Genomic DNA, 20,605 nt, shown 5'->3' with positions numbered 1-20,605 from the left:
CTCAGGTGCCATCAGGGAAATATCCATGTTTGTCTTTAGGGGTCCATCCCAAAACAAATGCAGGATCAACCTAAAAGATGAAGATTTCAGTCTTTGTGATCAGTTTGAGGGGAACATTTGATCAAGAGCTCACCAGTATTATGCTTCAGTGTGCAGGCTTAGGCCTATTAAACTTCCAAATTAGGCAGCAAATTCTGATGTCTTCTCATTTTGTAACTGTACAGTAAATTATGGGCCAGTGTATCCCATGGTGGGAGTCTTTTTGGTTGCTTTTTTTCCCCCTTTTGACACCAGGACTTCTTGCTCTCTTCATCTGGCATCAGCATGCAGAATAGGTGTTTTGTTGTGGTTAAGGGGTCAGTACAACACAACCATTTGTAACCTCCTCCTGCTTCTTGGTGCTGTGGCCATCAAGTGAAGTTTTGCACAGAAATGATTGCAGGTGTTAGTGTTCTGCTTCACCAAGCAATGCACAGAAGGAAAAAATAGCAAAGTCTGTGGTCTTTAATGTTTTCATAGAATCATGGAATCAACCAGGTTGGAAGAGACCTCCAAGATCATCCAGTCCAACCCAGCACCCAGCCCTATCCAGTCAACCAGACCATGGCACTAAGTGCCTCATCCAGGCTTGGACACCTCCAGGGACGGTGCCTCCACCACCTTCCTGGGCAGCCCATTCCAATGGGAAATCACTCTCTCTGCGAAGAACTTCCTCCTAACATCCAGCACAGGGATCTCTATGCCTCGCCCATTTGGTGGAGGTGAGAAATTAATTTGAGGTGATATTCATTTTTATATAAAAATATAATTTATTAAATTAATATTTACAAACTCTTGCCACCCCCAACCACTGTTTAGTTCTTTTGTGCAAATTAATGAAAACGATTTAGTCTATAATATATACAGGGATCTGGTTAATAACTGTCAAAACTATTTCAAACATAAACTATCTGCAGAGGGAGAAATTTCCCTTTGGCTTAGTGCCGCTTGGGAACTATGCTGTTTGCCCAGCAGGGGCTGAAACTGTGTCTGCTCTAAAGCAGAGATAACTTATATTACAGAAGGATTAAGCTCTACTTATAAGTGTGGCTATTAATTATTGATCACCCTCCCAGGGTTGTAAATCAATGCACGAGGTCCATGCCTCAGTGAGCATGCAAGTGAGGGCCAGACTCTGTGTCTGGGCTTTGTAAGTAAGACAGGGCAGCAGGAGCTGCAATGTGGATCAGAGAGCTGAGCTGCGCTGCAGGCAGGGTCAGAGAGCTGGATCTGAACAGATCTGACGAGAGCTGAGTCTGAACACGTGGTGCACCTTTGCACCCCTCTTTATAGACTGTGGACTGAGATTCATGGCCCTTTGGCCATCCAAAGTGACCAATCAGGTGGGCAGTAAGCCAAACTTTACCTTAATAGGCAGGAGCTGTTTGCCTGGACCCTCCCAAATATGGGGATCACCTGGGCAGACCCCAGGGATACACAGACTGGGTGTGTGTGTGTTACACAGCCTGTTTACTGCCATGGATCCTGGCAGAAAAACATGTCCAGGCATGCAGAGGCATAGGGAGGCCTGGATGGCTGCGGTGAGGCAGATCTCGCGGAGAAGGGCTGAACTCACTATGCAAGGACACCACACAGTCCAATGTGGATCAAAAGCGAGTGACAACTTTATTCAGTAGCCGCGCGCTTATATGTGTTACAGATAATATATGCATACATGTAAGAAGCTAAATGGCTGAATCTCTAAATACCCCGTTTGCATGGTGCACCTACTTGCTACGTGCAGCTGCAAGCAGCAAACTACTTCTTATCTTATTCTGAGTTAGCTGTATCCTGCTCTGCTTGAGTTGTCCGCCGACTCATCAAGGACAGTGCCTCCCTAGCAAGTTATATTAAATGCTGCCTTTGTTTATTCAATATGTCTTTGTTTCTTCAATGTGGCCTAGCACAGCCTTAATTTAGTTCCATATACTCATCCTGCTTGCCCACCTCTAAGTCATGTCCATTTTCCTTTAGCCATTCTGCAACAGATGGCAACACTCTGTGCTGGGTTAGGAACTGGCTGGAGGGCCGGACCCAGAGAGTGATGGTGAATGGTGCCACATCCAGCTGGCGGCTGTCACTAGTGGTGTCCCTCAGGGATCAGTGCTGGGCCCCATCCTCTTTAACATCTTCATAGATGATCTGGATGAGGGCATGGAGTCAGTCATCAGCAAGTTTGCAGATGACACTAAGCTGGGGGCAGATGTGACTGAGTTGGAGGGCAGAAGGGCTCTGCAGCGGGACCTTGACCACCTGGACAGATGGGCAGAGGCCAATGGGATGGGGTTCAAAAGCTCCAAGTGCAGGGTGCTGCACTTTGGCCACAACAACCCCGTGCAGAGATACAGGCTGGGGTCGGAGTGGCTGGAGAGCAGCCAGACAGAGAGGGATCTGGGGGTGCTGATTGATACCCACCTGAACATGAGCCAGCAGTGTGCCCAGGTGGCCAAGAGAGCCAGTGGCATCCTGGCCTACATCAGGAATGGTGTGGTCAGCAGGAGCAGGGAGGTCATTCTGCCCCTGTACTCTGCACTGGTTAGACCACACCTTGAGTCCTGTGTTCAGTTCTGGGCCCCCCAGTTTAGGAGGGACATTGAGATGCTTGAGCATGTCCAGAGAAGGGCAACGAGGCTGGGGAGAGGCCTTGAGCACAGCCCTACGAGGAGAGGCTGAGGGAGCTGGGGTTGTTTAGCCTGGAGAAGAGGAGGCTCAGGGGTGACCTTATTGCTGTCTACAACTACCTGAGGGGTGGTTGTGGCCAGGAGGAGGTTGCTGTCTTCTCTCAGGTGGCCAGCACCAGAACGAGAGGACACAGCCTCAGGCTGCGCCAGGGGAGATTTAGGCTGGAGGTGAGGAGAAAGTTCTTCCCTGAGAGAGTCATTGGACACTGGAATGGGCTGCCCGGGGAGGTGGTGGAGTCGCCGTCCCTGGGGCTGTTCAAGGCAGGATTGGACGTGGCACTTGGTGCCATGGTCTGGCCTTGAGCTCTGTGGTAAAGGGTTGGACTTGATGATCTGTGAGGTCTCTTCCAACCCTGATGATACTGTGTGATACTGTGATACTGTGTACGGGCCAACAGGCCCTCCACGACAGGTACAAGTCTTGTGGGCTTTGATGTTTTATAAAAGATAGGCCTTCTGAGCAACGTGCTAGGAATATATTGGGCTGATGGTATTTTCTTGGAATAACTGGACTTTCAAAGCTGTAGTTAGAAAAAATGATCAATATATTTTTCTTACAAATAACAGGTTAAACCAGAAAGCAACTGTCAGCCAGAAATTGGTTGATCCTGCAAGAAATCATCATTTCCCCAAATGGAGAAAAAGAATGAATACAGAATGAAGGGTTCAGGATGATGTGAGTTTTTTGTTTGCTTGGGGATCTTTCCCAGTTTTCTTCTTTGGTATCAAGTTAGAGGGAGCAGGTGAGGTTGGCTTGATGAAAGAATACGGTTGCCGTTCAGTCTTTCCCCTAGTAACAGTTTCAGGATTTGGCCAATGATAGTTTTTGCACACACAGAGTATTTCATAGAATGGAACAGGTTGGAAGAGACCTCCAAGATCATCCAGCCCAACCTAGCACCCAGCCTTGCCCAATCAACCAGACCATGGCACTAAGTGCCTCAGCCAGGCTTTGCTTCAACACCCCCAGGCACAGTGACTCCACCACCTCCCTGGGCAGCCCATTCCAATGCCAATCACTCTCTCTGGGAAGAACTTCCTCCTAACATCCAGCCTAGACCTCCTCTGGCACAACTTGAGGCTGTGTCCCCTTGTTCTAATGCTGGTTTCCTATGAGAAAAGACCAACCCCACCTGGCTACAGCCTCCCTTCAGGTAGTTGTAGACAACAATGAGGTCACCCCTGAGCCTCCTCTTCTCCAGGCTGCACACTCCCAGCTCCCTCAGCCTCTCCTCACAGGGCTGTGCTCCAGGCCCCTCACCAGCTTCATTGCCCTTCTCTGGACATGTTCCAGCACCTCAACATCTCTCTTGAATTGAGGAGCCCAGAACTGGACACTCAAGGTGTGGCCTGACCATTGCTGAGTACAGGGGCAGAATAACCTCCCTTATCCTGCTTGCCACACTGTTCTTGATGCTGGCCAGGATGCCATTGGCTCTCCTGGCCACCTGGGCACACTGCTGCCTTATATTCAGCTACCATCTACCAGCAACCCCAGGTCCCTCTCTGTCTGGCTGCTCTCCAGCCACTCTGTCCCCAGCCTGTAGCACTGCTTGGGGTTGTTGTGGCCGAAGTGCAGAACCCTGCACTTGGCCTTGTTCAAGCTTATCCCATTGGCCTCTGCCTACCCATCCAGCTTGGTAAGGTTGGGGTTGTTGTGGCCAAACAATTTGTCAGGTGTTTGACTCTATCTAGATCCAGAGAATAACATGATTCTGTATTACTATTTTATACTTTTCTGTTAACCATAAAAAGATCACTTTTCTTAAAGCAGAACTAAAACTAAGAGAGTAATGAGTTCAGAGGCATCACAGAAGGAGTGCATTCTCCCTCTGTTCGAGTTATAAACTGTTAGCCATAATTTTGCTGAGTACACAGCAAGAAGCATCCCTGGCTGGGAGAAGTAAGAGGGAGAAGTGGTGGATTGTCCTGAGGAGACAGCAGGCTACCTGCCACTTCCCTGGCTGAGCCGTTGGTGACACAGCCACAGCACAGAGAGGGAATTAGATCTGCAAAAGAGCTCAGATACATGTCAGGGCAAGCAGGTACATCCCAGAGGCTCCTTGTGTTGCCCCAGTCTCTGTAGCTAAGTGCTTCTGAGCCACTCCAGCTACCATTTATTGAAATCGTCACCAATTGCCTTTGCTCTTTGTGATGGTTTGGGCATTAACCCGCCCCCCCACACTTTTGGAATTGCCCCAGCTAACTCAGACTGCCTCTGGGAATATAAATGAAGCTATTTATTTTACAGCAGCAAATATACAAGCAGCTATTTACAATATATATATACAGTTATATACAGAAATATACAAAGGATAAACAATACAGAAGCACAACTCCCCTCCCAGAAACCTGAGTCCCCAGGAGGGGCTCTCAAACCACCCCAACACCTCCCCTTGCCCTCTCAACCTTACCCCAGTTCTCAGGAAGAAGAGAGGTGCAGCCAAGAGGTTAGGGAGCAGGGTTAGTGGGAGCAAGGTTAATGAGATGCAGCTTCGTCAAAGCCCAGAAGCAAAGTGAGTGACAAAATGGAGAATGTTTTACTTCTTCTTCCCAGAACTCTCTGCAAGACTGTGAGAGAAGTTGACATCACCATTGTTTTCATTTTTTCACAGCCCGTTATCTAGTTCTTTTACCAAAACATTCTAGCTTGCTTCAAACTAGCACACACTTTTGTGGTGTCTTTGGCTTCTCCTCTTCCTGCTTAGGAGAGATTTGGCTCCACCTGGCAGCATCACATGCCCTTTTCTAGTGCAGCACCTGAGCTGACTGTCTACCTACCCTAAACTGCAGGCATTGAGTTCCAGGGTCTAATTCTCTTCTCCTTGGTCTGGTGAATCTGTACACCGCAGCAGCAGCAAGGTGTCTCCTGAGTTCTTCGGTCAGGTAGCGAGCAGGGGAGGGGAACACTGCTGCCATCACTGCCTGTGCTTTCTCCGAGCTTTTGTGCCCAGCTTACCATACTCAGACACACATCTGCACAATTAGCAGTTTCAAGGTTAAAGAAGGGAAAAAAAAACCAGTGTAGTGCTTTAAATTATTGTTTATGTAGTAGACCAAAGACGTCCCGGTCTGTGCTGCCAGAGTTAAACTGGTGAAGTGATGTGTGCTGCGGCGGCGTTGAGCGAAGTGCATGGCAGTTATGTAAAGGTTTTAATGACTTTCTTCGTCTGTCTGCTTAGGAACACCGTGCATCTGGCAAAAGTTTGAGAAGGCTCAAGGCGTTAAAGAAAGCTCAGCTAAATAAAGGAGGGTTAACGTGACATTGCAGTTACTTAATCCTGTATTGTCCTGCCATGTGACTGCAGGGACACTGAGGCGCAGTGTTTCCTTTGCCTCGCACACAGATTGTGCTTCTCCTATCGTCTTCCAGGATCAATTCCTTCGGTAAATTTGCCATGAGGAGGAAACTGACGAGCAAGAAACTTTTTACAGCAAGGCTTCAAGGCACAGTGACATTCGCAAGGCACAGCGACAACAAGCTCGCAGGCTGAAGCATGAATTAAAGGCAAAGCCTACATTCAGCGCCTGAACTGGTTACTGGATCAAGGAGAAGAGAATTATGCTTTTAAGGTCAGCTATTCCAAAGTAGCTGGAAGCACCTGGGTTTCTTCTGAGTAGTTGATTCACTATTTGTTTAACCTTTATCTGTCAGGTTAGTTTTCAAATCAGCCAGCTAAAGCCTGAAAATTCATGTCAAATATTTTGCATGTGTCAAATGCACTGCATCAACAGTGAGCAACTTGCCACTTTCTTGCAGATTTTACACTTCTAATTGCAAAGCCTCTTTTACCTTGTAGGTGAAAATCCTGACACACTCAATCTGTTAGTGAGAGATGGATGTAAACAGCTTCCAGTTTTACCTCTGACTGTGAGCAGAACTGCAGTATGTAGATATGCCAGATTTGAGGCTGAAGTAATTTCCAAACTAGCCCATGGACTTCACATCAGTTGTTTTGCTAAGTTTGTCTCAGTGTCTGTTATAGGCAGGACTGCATATCCATACAGACTTATCTCATTGAAACTCCTTGTTGGGACATCTTGTCAAATGGGGAAGTGATTACCCTATAGACTATGACAACAGGATATGTGAATGGAGGAAGTCTTGGAAAACACCGCTATTCCAGATGGAATCGTGAGGACAGTGGAGATGACGATGGGCACCCAGAGTGCTATGGAGGAGATGAAGAAAGCAGGCAGCACAAGCTGAGCCCCTTCGAAAAATTAATGCAGGACATGTCCCAGAACGAAAAAGTGGTGAGAGAATTAACCCTTGGAAAGAGAATTGGCTTCTATCGAGTCAGAGGAGAAATAGGAAGTGGGAACTTCTCGCAAGTGAAGCTTGGAATTCATGCCCTAACCAAAGGTAGGCACCGCTATGTGGGTCACCGGTGTGCTGAGCAGGTGTTAGTGTGTGTATACAAATGGTCCTCCGTGTGTTACTTCTGTGTGTATACAAATGGTCCTCTGTGGGAGACAAGATGCTGTCTTGAGTCTGGATGAGGCTGTGGGCAGCCTGATCTAGGGTGGGGTGTCCCTGCCAGGGGGGTTAGAACTAGATAATCCTTGTGGTCCCTTCCAACCCTGATTGATTCTATGATTTTATGATTCCATGAGCCTGAAATATACAAAGAGCCTGTAGGTGTCTTTTTGTTGCTGCTGAATGAATCTATAAGTAAGGTGACAGATAAATGCTTAAGTTTGGATTAGCCTTTAAAGAAAGTAGAAATATTTTCTCTAGTCAGCAGCTATTACAAGAGAAGTTTGTGTCTGCACTTTATGGTGTTACCATGTCTCATTTCCACAGCTCAAACACAGTGCTGTGCCTTCCCTCCCACAACTCATCCTGTCCACTTGCCTTCTTGCCCACCCCACAAACTGCAGGGCTATAGGTAGTGAACCCCCCAAGGCAGCTGCTCCTGCCTACAGCTGAAGTTAGCAAGGCTTCCTTTGTTTCATCACAAGTGGATGAAGCTTTTCCTTCACTGCAGTAATTCTGGTGAGATGTTATACCTGCTTTACTGACTCATTTACAGGTGGTTCGTTACTGCTGAAACCAGGGCTCTAGACGTGAGCTGAGCAAGTGCAAGGAAATTAGTTCTTGTAGAGCCAAACTGGGGTTGGTGTTGACTTGTCAGTTGCTTTGCTTTTTTAATTACAGGAAAGCACTCTATGTGCTGCTTCTAGGAAGCTAAGAAAGGCTAAGTAACTACAGCTAACACTGCAATTATCTAAGACTTCCTCTGTCCCACCTCTTTGGGTACCTGGCAATAATAGAAACAGTTCTTGTTTTCCCTCAGGGATGACTTGATTTCCCTGCATCTTTATACACTAGTATCTTTTTTCTTCCTCATAGTCTTTCCTTTCCAGTTTGATTGAACTGTCCTTGACTCTATTATCACAGTATCACAGTATCACCAAGGTTGGAAGAGACCTCACAGATCATCAAGTCCAACCCTTTACCACAGAGCTCAAGGCCAGACCATGGCACCAAGTGCCATGTCCAGTCCTGCCTTGAACAGCCCCAGGGACGGCGACTCCACCACCTCCCCGGGCAGCCCATTCCAGTGTCCAATGACTCTCTCAGGGAAGAACTTTCTCCTCACCTCCAGCCTAAATCTCCCCTGGTGCAGCCTGAGGCTGTGTCCTCTCGTTCTGGTGCTGGCCACCTGAGAGAAGAGAGCAACCTCCTCCTGGCCACAACCACCCCTCAGGTAGTTGTAGACTATCTTACAGGAGACAATATGTGTCAAACCCCTCATGCTGCATGTATTGTTTTCCCTAAGCACCTCGTTCAGCCCAGACTGCAGAAGTGTGAGAGCTCATGTTTATCCCGTGTGCTGCAGTTGTTGCACTGGGAATCAAAGTAGGGAAATGATGGTATTTATTTTTTTTTCCCCCAAATCTAAGCCTGCATATGGCTGGAGGTTACTTTACCTGGCTGTGGACTTTTCTTTGGATTTGCTTGTTTCAGAAAAGCATCTCTGCCCTACTCAGCCCACAGCAAGCTATTTCCTCTTCTGCTCTGTGATATCTGTTCTTCCAGAGAAAGCTGCCCTGTGCTTACCGTTGGAGGGAATTCTGCTCCTGTACTTGGGAACAGGAGGAATGCTAATGAGAGGAAGTCATGCACTTGACTTGAATGAACTTTTTGCCTGTCAGACTTACTTAGGAGACAGGTTGCTGTCTCTAACAGAGCTGACTGGAAAATGTTGAACTTTGGTGAATACAGTAAGCTTGGACAAACTAAATACCTTTGTTCCCCTTGAACACGTTCCTTTTTACCAGAAATCTCTCAAATTTATCTTTGATTTGTTTTAGGTTTTTTGGTTAAAATGTTCACTGGGCAAGAAGTTAATTTCTCAATAGTAAGCTTGCAACTGTCACGAGGGGAAGTAAGGTTGAAAGACAAACATCCTTTGACTCATCTCTGCCTGTGAGCTTACCTGTCCTCATAAAGTACAGTGTGTGGATGGGAGAATAGGAACATGCATGGATGCATGCAGACACACACCCTGAGACACATCGCTGTGTCAGTAATGATGCTCCTGTGAAGTTCTAATGACTACAAGCTGGGGGGGTGGGGGGGTGGGGGGGGGGGGGGGTGTTGCTGATTGTGCATGTACAAAGGCTTTGTTATTAATGCAGTTTGAGTCCTTGTGGAAGGGACAGGCACATGCATCAGGCAGCTGCTCAGCTGCTCAGTTCAACCATACAGTTAAGTTCTAAGTATGGTCTTTTCATAAGGTCTTACCTTATGTCATCCTATACTAAAGAAGCAAAGCATTTTATTCTTTGTTAAGATGGGTTTCTGAGATCTATGTGGTGTTCAGTAGCCACCTTGTCACAGCAGGATAGATGAAAAAGGTTTTTACTGGGAGAGAGGTAAAAACTGCTGGCTCATACTGGATGAAGAACCTTATTTGTTTTGTAAGGATGCAGGATGCAGGATGCATGGTGCTGTGATGTGTATCAGGCTATTCAGGAGCAAAGCCTGAATTCATTAACCTGAATTCTGGCAGAGATTTTCTCCAGTCCTGTGGAGTTTTTCTGGCTAAGGACTCTTAGATTCCTAAGCTCTGTGTAACCTTTATTCTACTTAACCTTCCAGCTGATAAAAGTAGTGTGTTAGTGCAGCTGTACAGATGCAGTCCAGACTTCACAGCTAGTGAAAAACCAGTCTAATGTGAAACAACTGCTACAAAAGTCTGCTGCTTTTTAAAAGCAATTTTAACTTTGTTCTGTTTGTGTTGTTTCCTGCTGCCACCATAGCATATATCACTTCTTCCTGAAATGATTTCCTAACCTTTTATCTGATGTAGTATTACTGTTACTGTAATAATTAATGTTATATGTAATATTAATGTTACATGTAATCTTAATTATGTGTAATCTTAATGTTATTGTGTCCAGTTCTGGGCTCCTCAATTCAAGAGAGATGTTGAGATGCTGGAAAGAAACCAGAGAAGGGTGACAAAGCTGGTGAGGGGCCTGAAGTGCAGCCCTGTGAGGAGAGGCTGAGGGAGCTGGGGGTGTGCAGCCTGCAGAAGAGGAGGCTCAGGGCAGAGCTCATTGCTGTCTACAACTACCTGAAGGGAGGCTGTAGCCAGGTGGGGTTGGCCTCTTGTCCTGGGCACCCATCAACAGAACAAGGGGACACAGTCTCAAGCTGTACCAGGGGAGGTCTAGGCTGGATGTTAGGAGGAAGTTCCTGCCAGAGAGAGTGATTGGCATTGGAATGGGCTGCCCAGGGAGGTGGTGGAGTTGCCATTCCTGGAGGTGTTGAAGCAAAGCCTGGATGGGGCACTTAATGTCGTGGTCTGGTTGATTGGGCAGGGCTGCGTGCTAGGTTGGACTGGATGGTCTTGGAGGTCTCTTCCAACCTGGCTGATTCTATGATTCTATGACTTCAGCTAGCTCTTTCCAAACCTCAGCATACACCACCTGCCATCAAACAAAATCTCCTGCTACTCAGTTTTGGTATTTTGGTAAATGAGATGACTGCTAAAAATGCTCTAAAATGAACACCTGTTCAGCACTTGCTGCCATGCAAGTGTGATACAGGATTTGTAACAAAAGCAATTTTTGGAAGTAGAGTGGAACAAGTTTTAAAAACAGGAGGGTGTCAGGGGTTTTTACCTTATTTCTTTGCATACCATTTATATGCAACTGCAGTTATGAATGCCTGGGGACAGAGTGGCTGGAAAGCAGCCAGGAAGAAAGGGACCTGGGAGTACTGGTGGATAGTAGGCTGAAGATGAGGCAGCAGTGTGCCCAGGTGGCCAAGAGAGCCAATGGCATCCTGGCCTGCATCAGGAGCAGTGTGGCCAGCAGGACAAGGGAGGTTATTCTGCCCCTGTACTCAGCACTGGTCAGGCCACACCTTGAGTACTGTGTCTAGTTCTGGGCTCCTCAATTCAAGAGAGATGTTGAGGTGCTGGAACGTGTCCAGAGAAGGGTGAAAAGGTTGGTGAGGGGCCTGGAACACAAACCCTGTGAGGAGAGGCTGAGGGAGCTGGGGGTGTGCAGCCTGCAGTAGAGGAGGCTCAGGGCAGAGCTCATTGCCGTCTACAACTACCTGAAGGGAGGCTGTAGCCAGGTGGGGGTTGGTCTCTTCTACCAGGCAACCAGCAACAGAACAAGGGGACACAGTCTTAGGTTGTGTCAGGGTAGGTCTAGGCTGGATGTTAGGAGGAAGTTGTTGTCAGAGAGAGTGATTGGCATTGGAATGGGCTGCCCAGGGAGGTGGTGGAGGCACTGTCCCTGGAGGTGTTGAAGCAAAGCCTGGATGAGGCACTTAGTGCCATGGTCTGGTTGACTGGCTAGGGCTGGGGGATAGGTTGGACTGGATGATCTTGGAGTTCTCTTCCAACCTAATTGATTCTATTATTCTATTCTATGATTCTAAAGGAGCTCAGCCCTGATTTAACTTCATGTGTGAACAGGATCAGACCCTTCAGTTCCAAACCTGGACTGTTTTGGTTTGGGTCTTTTTTTCCTTTTTTCCCTTTCCTTTTAAAAATTTGCAGAAAAAAAATAACCAGAAAACAAATACCAATTTCTATCCAAAAGAAAGGGAAGGAATTTACTGACTTGAGGTTTTTTTTGTGTTCTGGGTTGTTTTTTTTTTGGAAGCCTAAGTACCCCCAGCTTATCTAAATTGGGATTTAATGATGCAGTTGTATAGTTCATGTTGTAAGAATTGTTATCCAAGCACTTCCTTGTGTGAATGTTACCCACTGCACACTGATGCTCTTTCATCTTGGTTTAGATTATCAGTTACCAACACAACAAAGGTTTTAGTCTTCCTCTCCTAGGTCACCAGTCAGGGCCCTGCCAGGGTCACTCTTGTGTGCTATTACCAGTCAACAACTGCATTTCCTCCTCCACACAGGCAGCAGTAGGTGCCCACGTTACTAAGAGACTCAGTAGAAAGTGTGGAACAGGTTGGAGAGCAGCAGTATGGGAAGACTGCCCTAAGCTCAGCATGGGCCTTTTGTGAAAGCAGGCACACCAAGGGAAACTCAGTACCTTTAACAAGATCAACATCTGCTTACAGTACCTGCAAGATCATTCAGTCCAACCTATCAACCAGCCCTGTCCAATCAACTAAACCATGGCACTAAGTGCCTCATCCAGGCTTTTCCTGAACAGCTCCAGGGATGGTGACTCCACCACCTCCCTGGGCAGCCCATTCCAATGCCAATCACTCTCTCTGGCAACAACTTCCTCCTAACATCCAGCCTAGACCTACCCTGGCACAGCTTGAGACTGTGTCTCCTCATTCTGTTGCTGGTTGCCTGGTAGAAGAGCCCAACCCCACCTGGCTACAACCTCCCTTCATGTAGTTGTAGACAGCAATGAGCTCTGCCCTGAGCCTCTTCTGCTGCAGGCTGCACACCCCCAGCTCCCTCAGCCTCTCCTCACAGGGCTGTGCTCCAGGCCCCTCACCAGCTTTGTCACCCTTCTCTGGGCACCTTCCAGCACCTCAGCATCTCCTGAATTGAGGAGCCCAGAACTGGACACAGGACTCAAGGTGTGGCCTGAGCAGTGCCTTAGAGGCAAACCTTTATAACGTTGACTGTGGTAACTGAGTGCTTGTAGGGGTATAGGGTAAGAAGAGGGAAAGTTCTGTAAGTCACACCAATCTAGAAACATCCCTGCACCATAATCTGGCAGGGTTGTAGCCAGAGCTTGGAAATTACCCCCAGGTTCTTCTGTCCTGAAACAAAGCATTTAAATTTGACACCTTCATTAGTCACAAGTACCAGGTTCAGGCCTAGCTCACCTCAAACACAGAGGCAGCAATGAAAGAGGAAGCAGCCTTTATTGACCAGTACTAGACAGTGAGAGCAGATGCTGTAACTGTGACCATCAGACACATATTAGCCTGACAGCAGTGGAGCAACCAAGACAGCAGATGATTTGGTTAGCCCTTGTGGTACTCTGCCAGCCTTAAGCTACCTCAGCAGTGAGTATAATGTCCTAGATGGAAAACTGCATGAGTGTGTGCAAAAGGCTGCAGGGCACCACAGCCTCTGTAGCTTAGCTTATACTCATGGAATCATAAGCTCATAGAATGATTTAGCTTGGAAGGGACTTCAGAGATCATCCAGTTCCAACCCCTTGCCACAGGCAGGGACACCTCCGACTAGTATAGGTTGCTCAAGGCCTCATCCAACCTTGCCTTGAACACCTCCAGGGAAGGAGCAGACACAGCCTCTCTGGGCAACCTGTGCCAGTGTCTCACCACCCTCACTGCAAAGAACTAACATCCAGTTTCAATCTCCTTTCTGCCAGTTTAAACCCATTCCTCCTCATTCTGTCATTACAAGACCTTGTCAATAGTCACTCCCAAGCCTTCCTGTAGGTCCCCTTCAGATACTGAAAGGCCACTATAAAGTCTCCTCAAAGCCTTCTCCAGGCTGCAGAGCCCCAACTCTCTCAGCCTGTCCTCACAGCAGAGCTGCTGCAGCCCTCTCAGCATCTTCATGGACTCTTTCAGACTTGCACTAACAGTTCCATGCCCTTCTTGTGCTGGGGGCTCCAGACCAGCACACAGTTCTCCAGGTGAGGTCTGAGGAGAGCAGAGTAAAGGGTCAGAATCCCCTCCCTTGCCCTGCTGCCCACACTGCTCTTGCTGCAGCCCAGCACGGGGTTGCTGTTTGGGCTGCACTCACACTGCAGGTTCATGCTGAGCTCTTCATCAACCCAGACCCCCAGGTCCTTTTCCTCAGGGCTGCTCTCAGCCATTCATCACTCATCCTGCAGTTGTGCTTGGGATTGCGCTGACCCAGGTGCCGAACCTTACACTTGGAGGTGACATTTTGCTGTGCTCCTCTGGTCGAGCACAGATGTAATTAAATAGTATCACCACTTGCAGCTATGACATTAACAACACGGGAAAGCATTTTTCTTTTCAGAGAAAGTTGCGATTAAGATTCTGGATAAGGCAAAGCTGGACCGGAAGACTCAGCGCTTGCTATCGTGTGAGATATCCAGCATGGAAAAGCTGCACCACCCAAATATCATCAGGCTGTACGAAGTGATGGAGACATTCTCAAAGCTGTATCTGGTGATGGAGTACGCAGGCGGTGGGGAGCTCTTCACTAAAATCAGTACAGAAGGGAAGATGCTAGAAACAGAGTGCAAGATAATCTTCTCCCAGATTGTGTCTGCTGTGAAACACATGGTGAGTCCCACTGCTCTGGGAGATGGTTTGGTTTGGTGTTTTTTCAACTACAGTGTTTGCTGCTTACCAATATTTCAGGCCTGTATTTCTGGAGGGAAAAAGGCAGAGATGTCTTAAAAGTATCTGAGAGAAGGCATTTATATCCACTTCCATTTACTGTCTCTCTGGTGACAGATTTTTGGGAGGAGATTGAATCATAGAATCATAGAATCATAGAATCAACCAGGTTGGAAGAGACCTCCAAGATCATCCAGTCCAACCTAGCACCCAGCCCTATCCAATCAACCAGACCATGGCACTAAGTGCCTCAGCCAGGCTTTTCTTGAAGACCCCCAAGGGACGGTGCCTCCACCACCTCCCTGGGCAGCCCATTCCAATGCCAATCACTCTCTCTGGGAAGAACTTCTTCCTAATATCCAGCCTATACCTACCCCTGGCACAACTTGAGACTGTGTCCCCTTGTTCTATTGCTGGCTGCCTGGGAGAAGAGGCCACCCCCCACCTGGCTACAATGCCCCTTCAGGTAGTTGTAGACAGTAATAAGATCACCCCTGAGTCTCCTCTTCTCCAGGCTAAACAGGCCCAGCTCCCTCAACCTCTCCTCATAGGGTTTGTGCTGCAGGCCCCTCACCAGCTTTGTTGCCCTTCTCTGGACATGTTCCAGCACCTCAACATCTCACTTGAATTGAGGAGCCCAGAACTGGACACAGGACTCAAGGTGTGGCCTGAGCAGTGCTGAGTACAGGGGCAGAATAACCTCCCTTGTCCTGCTGGCCACACTGTTCCTGATGCAGGCCAGGATGCCATTGGCTCTCTTGGCCACCTGGGCACACTGCTGGCTCATCTTCAGCTTACTATCTATCAGTACCCCCAGGTCCCTTTCCTCCTGGCTGCTCTCCAGACACTCAGTCCCCAGCCTGTAGTGCTGCTTGGGGTTGTTGTGGCCAAAGTGCAGAACCCTGCACTTGGCCTTGTTCAGTCTCATCCCATTGGCCTCTGCCCACCCATCCAGCCTGTCCAGGTCCCTCTGCAGGGCTCTCCTACCTTCCAACAGATCCACACCTGCTCCTAGCTTGGTGTCATCTGCAAACCTACTGATGCTGGACTCAATCCCCTCATCCAGATTATCAATAAAGATATTGAACAGGACTGGGCCCAGCACTGATCCTTGGGGAACACCACCAGTGACAGCTGCCAACTGGATGTGGCACCATTCACCACCACTCTCTGAGCTCTGCCATCCAGCCAGCTCTTGATCCAGCACAGAGTGAATCTGTCCAAACCATGAACTGGGAACACCTGGGTGGGTGGAACCATCTCCCTAGCACCAGTGTTCTCCTGTCTGCTTTAAGCTGCTCTTAAGCAGGAGTTTACAAAGTTCCATTGCTTTCCCTCAGCTATTTCAAGACACAGGATCAGTCACACTTCCACTAGGAGAAAGTGTTTCAGACAACACTTCCAGGCATATTTGAGTGTTGCAAACTTCCAGCTTGCTTATTAACAAACATGATAGACTGGCAATTGAGACAGTTAATTCCTGGTGCTTGCTTTGGCATGGCTCCATGAAGTTAACACCCAGCAAGTCATAGAATCATAGAATCAACCAGGTTGGAAGAGATCTCCAAGATCATAGAATCATAGAATCAACAAGGTTGGAAGAGACCTCCAAGATCATCCAGACCAACCTATCCCCCAGCCCTACTCAGTCAGCTAGACCATGGCACTAAGTGCCTCATCCAGTCTTTTCTTGAACACCTCCAGGGACAGTGACTCCACCACCTCCCTGGGCAGCCCATTCCAATGGCAAATCACTCTCCTTGCCTAGTCTCCCAGTATTGCAACTGGATTTAGGATGATGTTATTCGTGTATAGCCCAAAGCAGCTTGTAAAGGCAGAAAAGGTGCAGTCATCTACTGCATCAGATCCTCTGAACCTTGCGTATTAACCAAGATACTTCAAAGAACTGCACAGAAATCCCTAAGGCTGCTCTGCAAGCTTGAGACCTGGCAGCAATGGTTGGTGCAAGCTGGCTCCGGGCGCCCTCTCCTGGCTCCTACTCACCTCACAGCCTCAGGCGAAACCAAAACCCAGGATGTTCCCCGGGCTGGAGGTGAACTAGAGACCGTGTTGCAAACTGCTGTACATAGGCAGTGTGTCTTTTTCATGTGATTTGACATATGATCGCAGGTCCTATAAGCGATTAGCTTCGACATCTTTCCCATTGAACAGCTAAATCTGCAACTCCCGGCACTTGTTTTGCATTTTAACGTTGGTTTGTTTTTTAGCGTTAAATACAAGCTGTGCAGCTGGCTAAGCTCTTCACCTACCCATACCGACATCTGCAAGCCATTTGATCGCTAAGCCGCCAAACCCAGACTTCCTAAGTCCCACCTCACTGCTGCCAGTCCACGGCTAGGAGAGGAGATCATCACCTGCTACTGCTGCCAGTTTAAAAACTCTTAGGATGCCGAAAGGTTTCCCTACTGCCCCAGATCCTTCACCTTGTTACTTCAAAGGGTGGGGCAGAGAGTGGTGTCCCTCAGGGATCAGTGCTGGGCCCCATCCTCTTTAACATCTTCATAGATGATCTGGATGAGGGCATGGAGTCAGTCATCAGCAAGTTTGCAGATGACACCAAGCTGGGGGCAGATGTGGCTGGGTTGGAGGGCAGAAGGGCTCTGCAGCAGGACCTTGACCGCCTGGACAGATGGGCAGAGGCCAATGGGATGGGGTTCAATAGCTCCAAGTGCAGGGTGCTGCACTTTGGCCACAACAACCCCATGCAGAGATACAGGCTGGGGCCAGAGTGGCTGGAGAGCAGCCAGACAGAGAGGGATCTGGGGGTGCTGATTGATACCCGCCTGAACATGAGCCAGCAGTGTGCCCAGGTGGCCAAGAGAGCCAGTGGCATCCTGGCTTGTATCAGGAGTGGTGTGGTCAGCAGGAGCAGGGAGGTCATTCTGCCCCTGTACTCTGCACTGGTCAGACCACACCTCGAGTACTGCGTTCAGTTCTGGGCCCCCCAGTTTAGGAAGGACACTGAGATGCTTGAGCATGTCCAGAGAAGGGCGACGAGGCTGGTGAGAGGCCTTGAGCACAAGCCCTACGAGGAGAGGCTTAGGGAGCTGGGGTTGTTTAGCCTGGAGAAGAGGAGGCTCAGGGGTGACCTTATTGCTGTCTACAACTACCTGAGGGGTGGTTGTGGCCAGGAGGAGGTTGCTCTCTTCTCTCAGGTGGCAAGCTCCAGAACAAGAGGACACAGCCTCAGGCTGTGCCAGGGGAAATTTCGGCTCGAGGTGAGGAGAAAGTTCTTCACTGAGAGAGTCATTAGGCACTGGAATGGGCTGCCTGGGGAGGTGGTGGAGTCGCCGTCCCTGGGGCAGTTCAAGGCAAGGTTGGATGTGGCACTTGGTGCCATGGTCTAGCCTTGGGCACTGTGGTAAAGGGTTGGACTTGATGATCTGTGAGGTCTCTTCCAACCTTGGTGATACTGTGATACTGTGATACTGTGAACAAGAGGACACAGCCTCAGGCTGCGCCAGGGGAGATTTAGGCTGGAGGTGAGGAGAAAGTTCTTCACTGAGAGAGTCATTGGACACTGGAATGGGCTGCCCGGGGAGGTGGTGGAGTCGCCGTCCCTGGGGCTGTTCAAGGCAGGACTGGACGTGGCACTTGGTGCCATGGTCTGGCCTTGAGCTCTGTGGTAAAGGGTTGGACTTGATGATCTGTGAGGTCTCTTCCAACCCTGATGATACTGTGTGATACTGTGATACTGTGATTAAGCGCATCTGCTTCTCCTATTTCTTTCAACGATGAAGCCAAACTCTTACCTATTCAAGACACTCATCCTGCCACTAAGCTGAGCAAATCAGGTTCGAGTCCTTGGCTAGTACAGCCATTTCCAACCCCAAAAGTACAAGTTACTGCATTATGGGTTAATGTTAACATGTTTAATATTAAGTCTCAAGACTTTTAACACTTGAAACCAGCACTGAACTTGGCATCCTGCAACAACATGAAATACCACAAGGCACAAGTCCGTGGTCCTTCTCAGCCACAAACTCTCCACAGAATCATAGAATCACAGAATCAACCAGGTTTAAAGAGACCTTCAAGATCATCCAGTCCAACCTAGCACCCAGCCCTAGCCAGTCAACTAGACCATGGCACTAAATGCCTCTCTTATCTGTGATTACATTCCCTAGGTGAACTTAACTCTTTCTCTTCCTAAATCCACCAGCTAACAATATACACAAAACCAGAATTAAGTTAAAATTGTTTGTTACTTACATCATTACAGAAATATAGTAACTGCAAAAGCAAGTGTTCTGAACCCTGAAAAAGCATCTAGTCTTGTAGGACGAGCCGTGATGCCATCACAAATCTACTCCATGAGAACAGCTGGGGTTTAGTTAACAAGTTGAGTGCTACTGCATGCTTCTTCCCATCCCCACTCTTTTTGTATTAGTAAAGAATTCAGTTAAATTTGTTTAGCTAACATTTCTGTTGCAGTGCTTCTTTCCTGCTCATTTGTCCAAAACAAGTCCCTTCCTTCTCTGTGGTAATCAACTGGTAAAGGTGAGTCACTCGAGAGTTTTCTGGTGAGAGAGTTTGTTAATACCAACGTTTCCTCTTGTTCTGCAGCATGAGAATAACATAATTCACCGGGACTTGAAAGCAGAAAATGTCTTCTATACCAGTAACACCTGTGTTAAGGTGGGAGACTTTGGATTCAGCACAGTAAGTAGAAGAGAGGAAACTTTAAATACTTTCTGTGGCTCTCCTCCGTATGCTGCTCCTGAACTCTTCCGAGATGAGAACTATGTCGGCATTTATGTAGACATCTGGGCACTGGGGATCCTGCTATACTTTATGACAACAGGTATCATGCCCTTTCGGGCAGATACAGTAGCCAAACTGAAAAAGTGCATTCTTGAAGGAACATACACTTTGCCTTCCTGCCTCTCAGAAACTTGCCAGAAACTGATAAAAGGAGTCCTTCAGCCTGTACCAACTGAACGATACTCCGTCAAACTTATAATGAACAGTGAGTGGATGCAAGGAATACAGTACCCCAGACCTTTACAGCCATTTAAACTGGATCCAAAGTATTTATCAGAGGTCAGTACACTCAAAGAAGAAGAAATGGAAGTGAAAAACACTCTGGAAGATCTGGGAATCACAGAAGAGCACATTCAAAATAACCAGGGAAGAGACGCGCGCAGCTCAATAACAGGCGTCTACAGAATTGTTTTGCACAGAGTACAGAAGAGAAGGGCACTTGAATGTGTTCCTATCATGTCCCACCCAGACCCCAAGGAACAAGAGCTGAGAACAATCCATTCATACAGCAGGCTGAAGCACACATCCAAGCTGTGTTCTGTTTTATGAACTGCACTGCAGGCTTTATACTCAGCACATTTAGCAGAGTTTTATTCACCTTTCCCAAGTTCTAGTGTCAAGTTTTGTAATTTTTGAATAAACCAAAAATGCCTCACCTCCTTTGCATGTCTCAAGTCACAGGGAAGCACCCAAATAGAGACCTCCTATGCGTGTTTGTCCTTTGCTCCATGACGCAGTAGAGACAGTGCAAGAGGAGGTAAGGGATTGTCAGTGAAGGTGATCTTTTAGTACTGCCTGTAGTACATGGACAGTAGGAAGATCTTTACTATGAGGGTGCTGGAATGCTAACAAGTTACCCAGGGAGGTGGGAGAAGACTTCATCCCTGAGAAAAGTCAGGCCTGATGAGACTCTAACCAACCTATCTAGCTGGGGATGTCCCTGCTTACTGCAAGCAGATTGGACTTTAAGACCTTTAAAGAGTCCCTTCCAACTCAGTGCGTTCCATGATTCAATCGCACTTTGTGTAGTCTTCAGTGCTCATTTCTTGAAGAGCTGCACCTGAGCATGAAACAACTTTACCAGTGTAAACCAGGAGAGTTTTGGCAGAGAATTAAACAATTGCAAATTCATGTTTAATTTGCCAAGGAAGCTTTGAAGTAAATTTCAGAGCCTCTCTTATAAAAATGAAACACCACAAAAAACAGCAGTGCTTGTTTACCACAGTTCTGAATGTCACAGTTCAGAAAGGCAAGTTAGGATATGCTGCTTTAACCCTGCCTGTGTGGTTGATGATTCCTAGTGCACTTCTAGTTGGGCTACTACCTACTATCCTTCCATCACCTTTCATTG

General features: G+C 47.8%; 1 protein-coding gene across 1 annotated transcript; it reads left to right on the top strand.

The window, feature by feature from the left end:
* Nucleotides 1–6,664: 6,664 nt before the first annotated feature.
* NIM1K (NIM1 serine/threonine protein kinase) lies at nucleotides 6,665–19,902 on the top strand. Its single transcript, XM_064176682.1, has 3 exons — nucleotides 6,665–7,086; nucleotides 14,144–14,412; nucleotides 19,057–19,902. The coding sequence occupies exons 1-3, from the start codon at nucleotides 6,795–6,797 to the stop codon at nucleotides 19,801–19,803; spliced, it is 1,308 nt and encodes a 435-aa protein (XP_064032752.1). The 5' UTR covers nucleotides 6,665–6,794; the 3' UTR covers nucleotides 19,804–19,902.
* Nucleotides 19,903–20,605: the final 703 nt, after the last annotated feature.

This window comes from Pogoniulus pusillus, chromosome Z (genome assembly GCF_015220805.1).
Source record: "Pogoniulus pusillus isolate bPogPus1 chromosome Z, bPogPus1.pri, whole genome shotgun sequence".
Classification (NCBI taxonomy): Eukaryota; Metazoa; Chordata; class Aves; order Piciformes; family Lybiidae; genus Pogoniulus; species Pogoniulus pusillus.
Note: the sequence above shows the minus strand (reverse complement) of the source record. Positions and strands in the feature narration are given on the sequence as shown.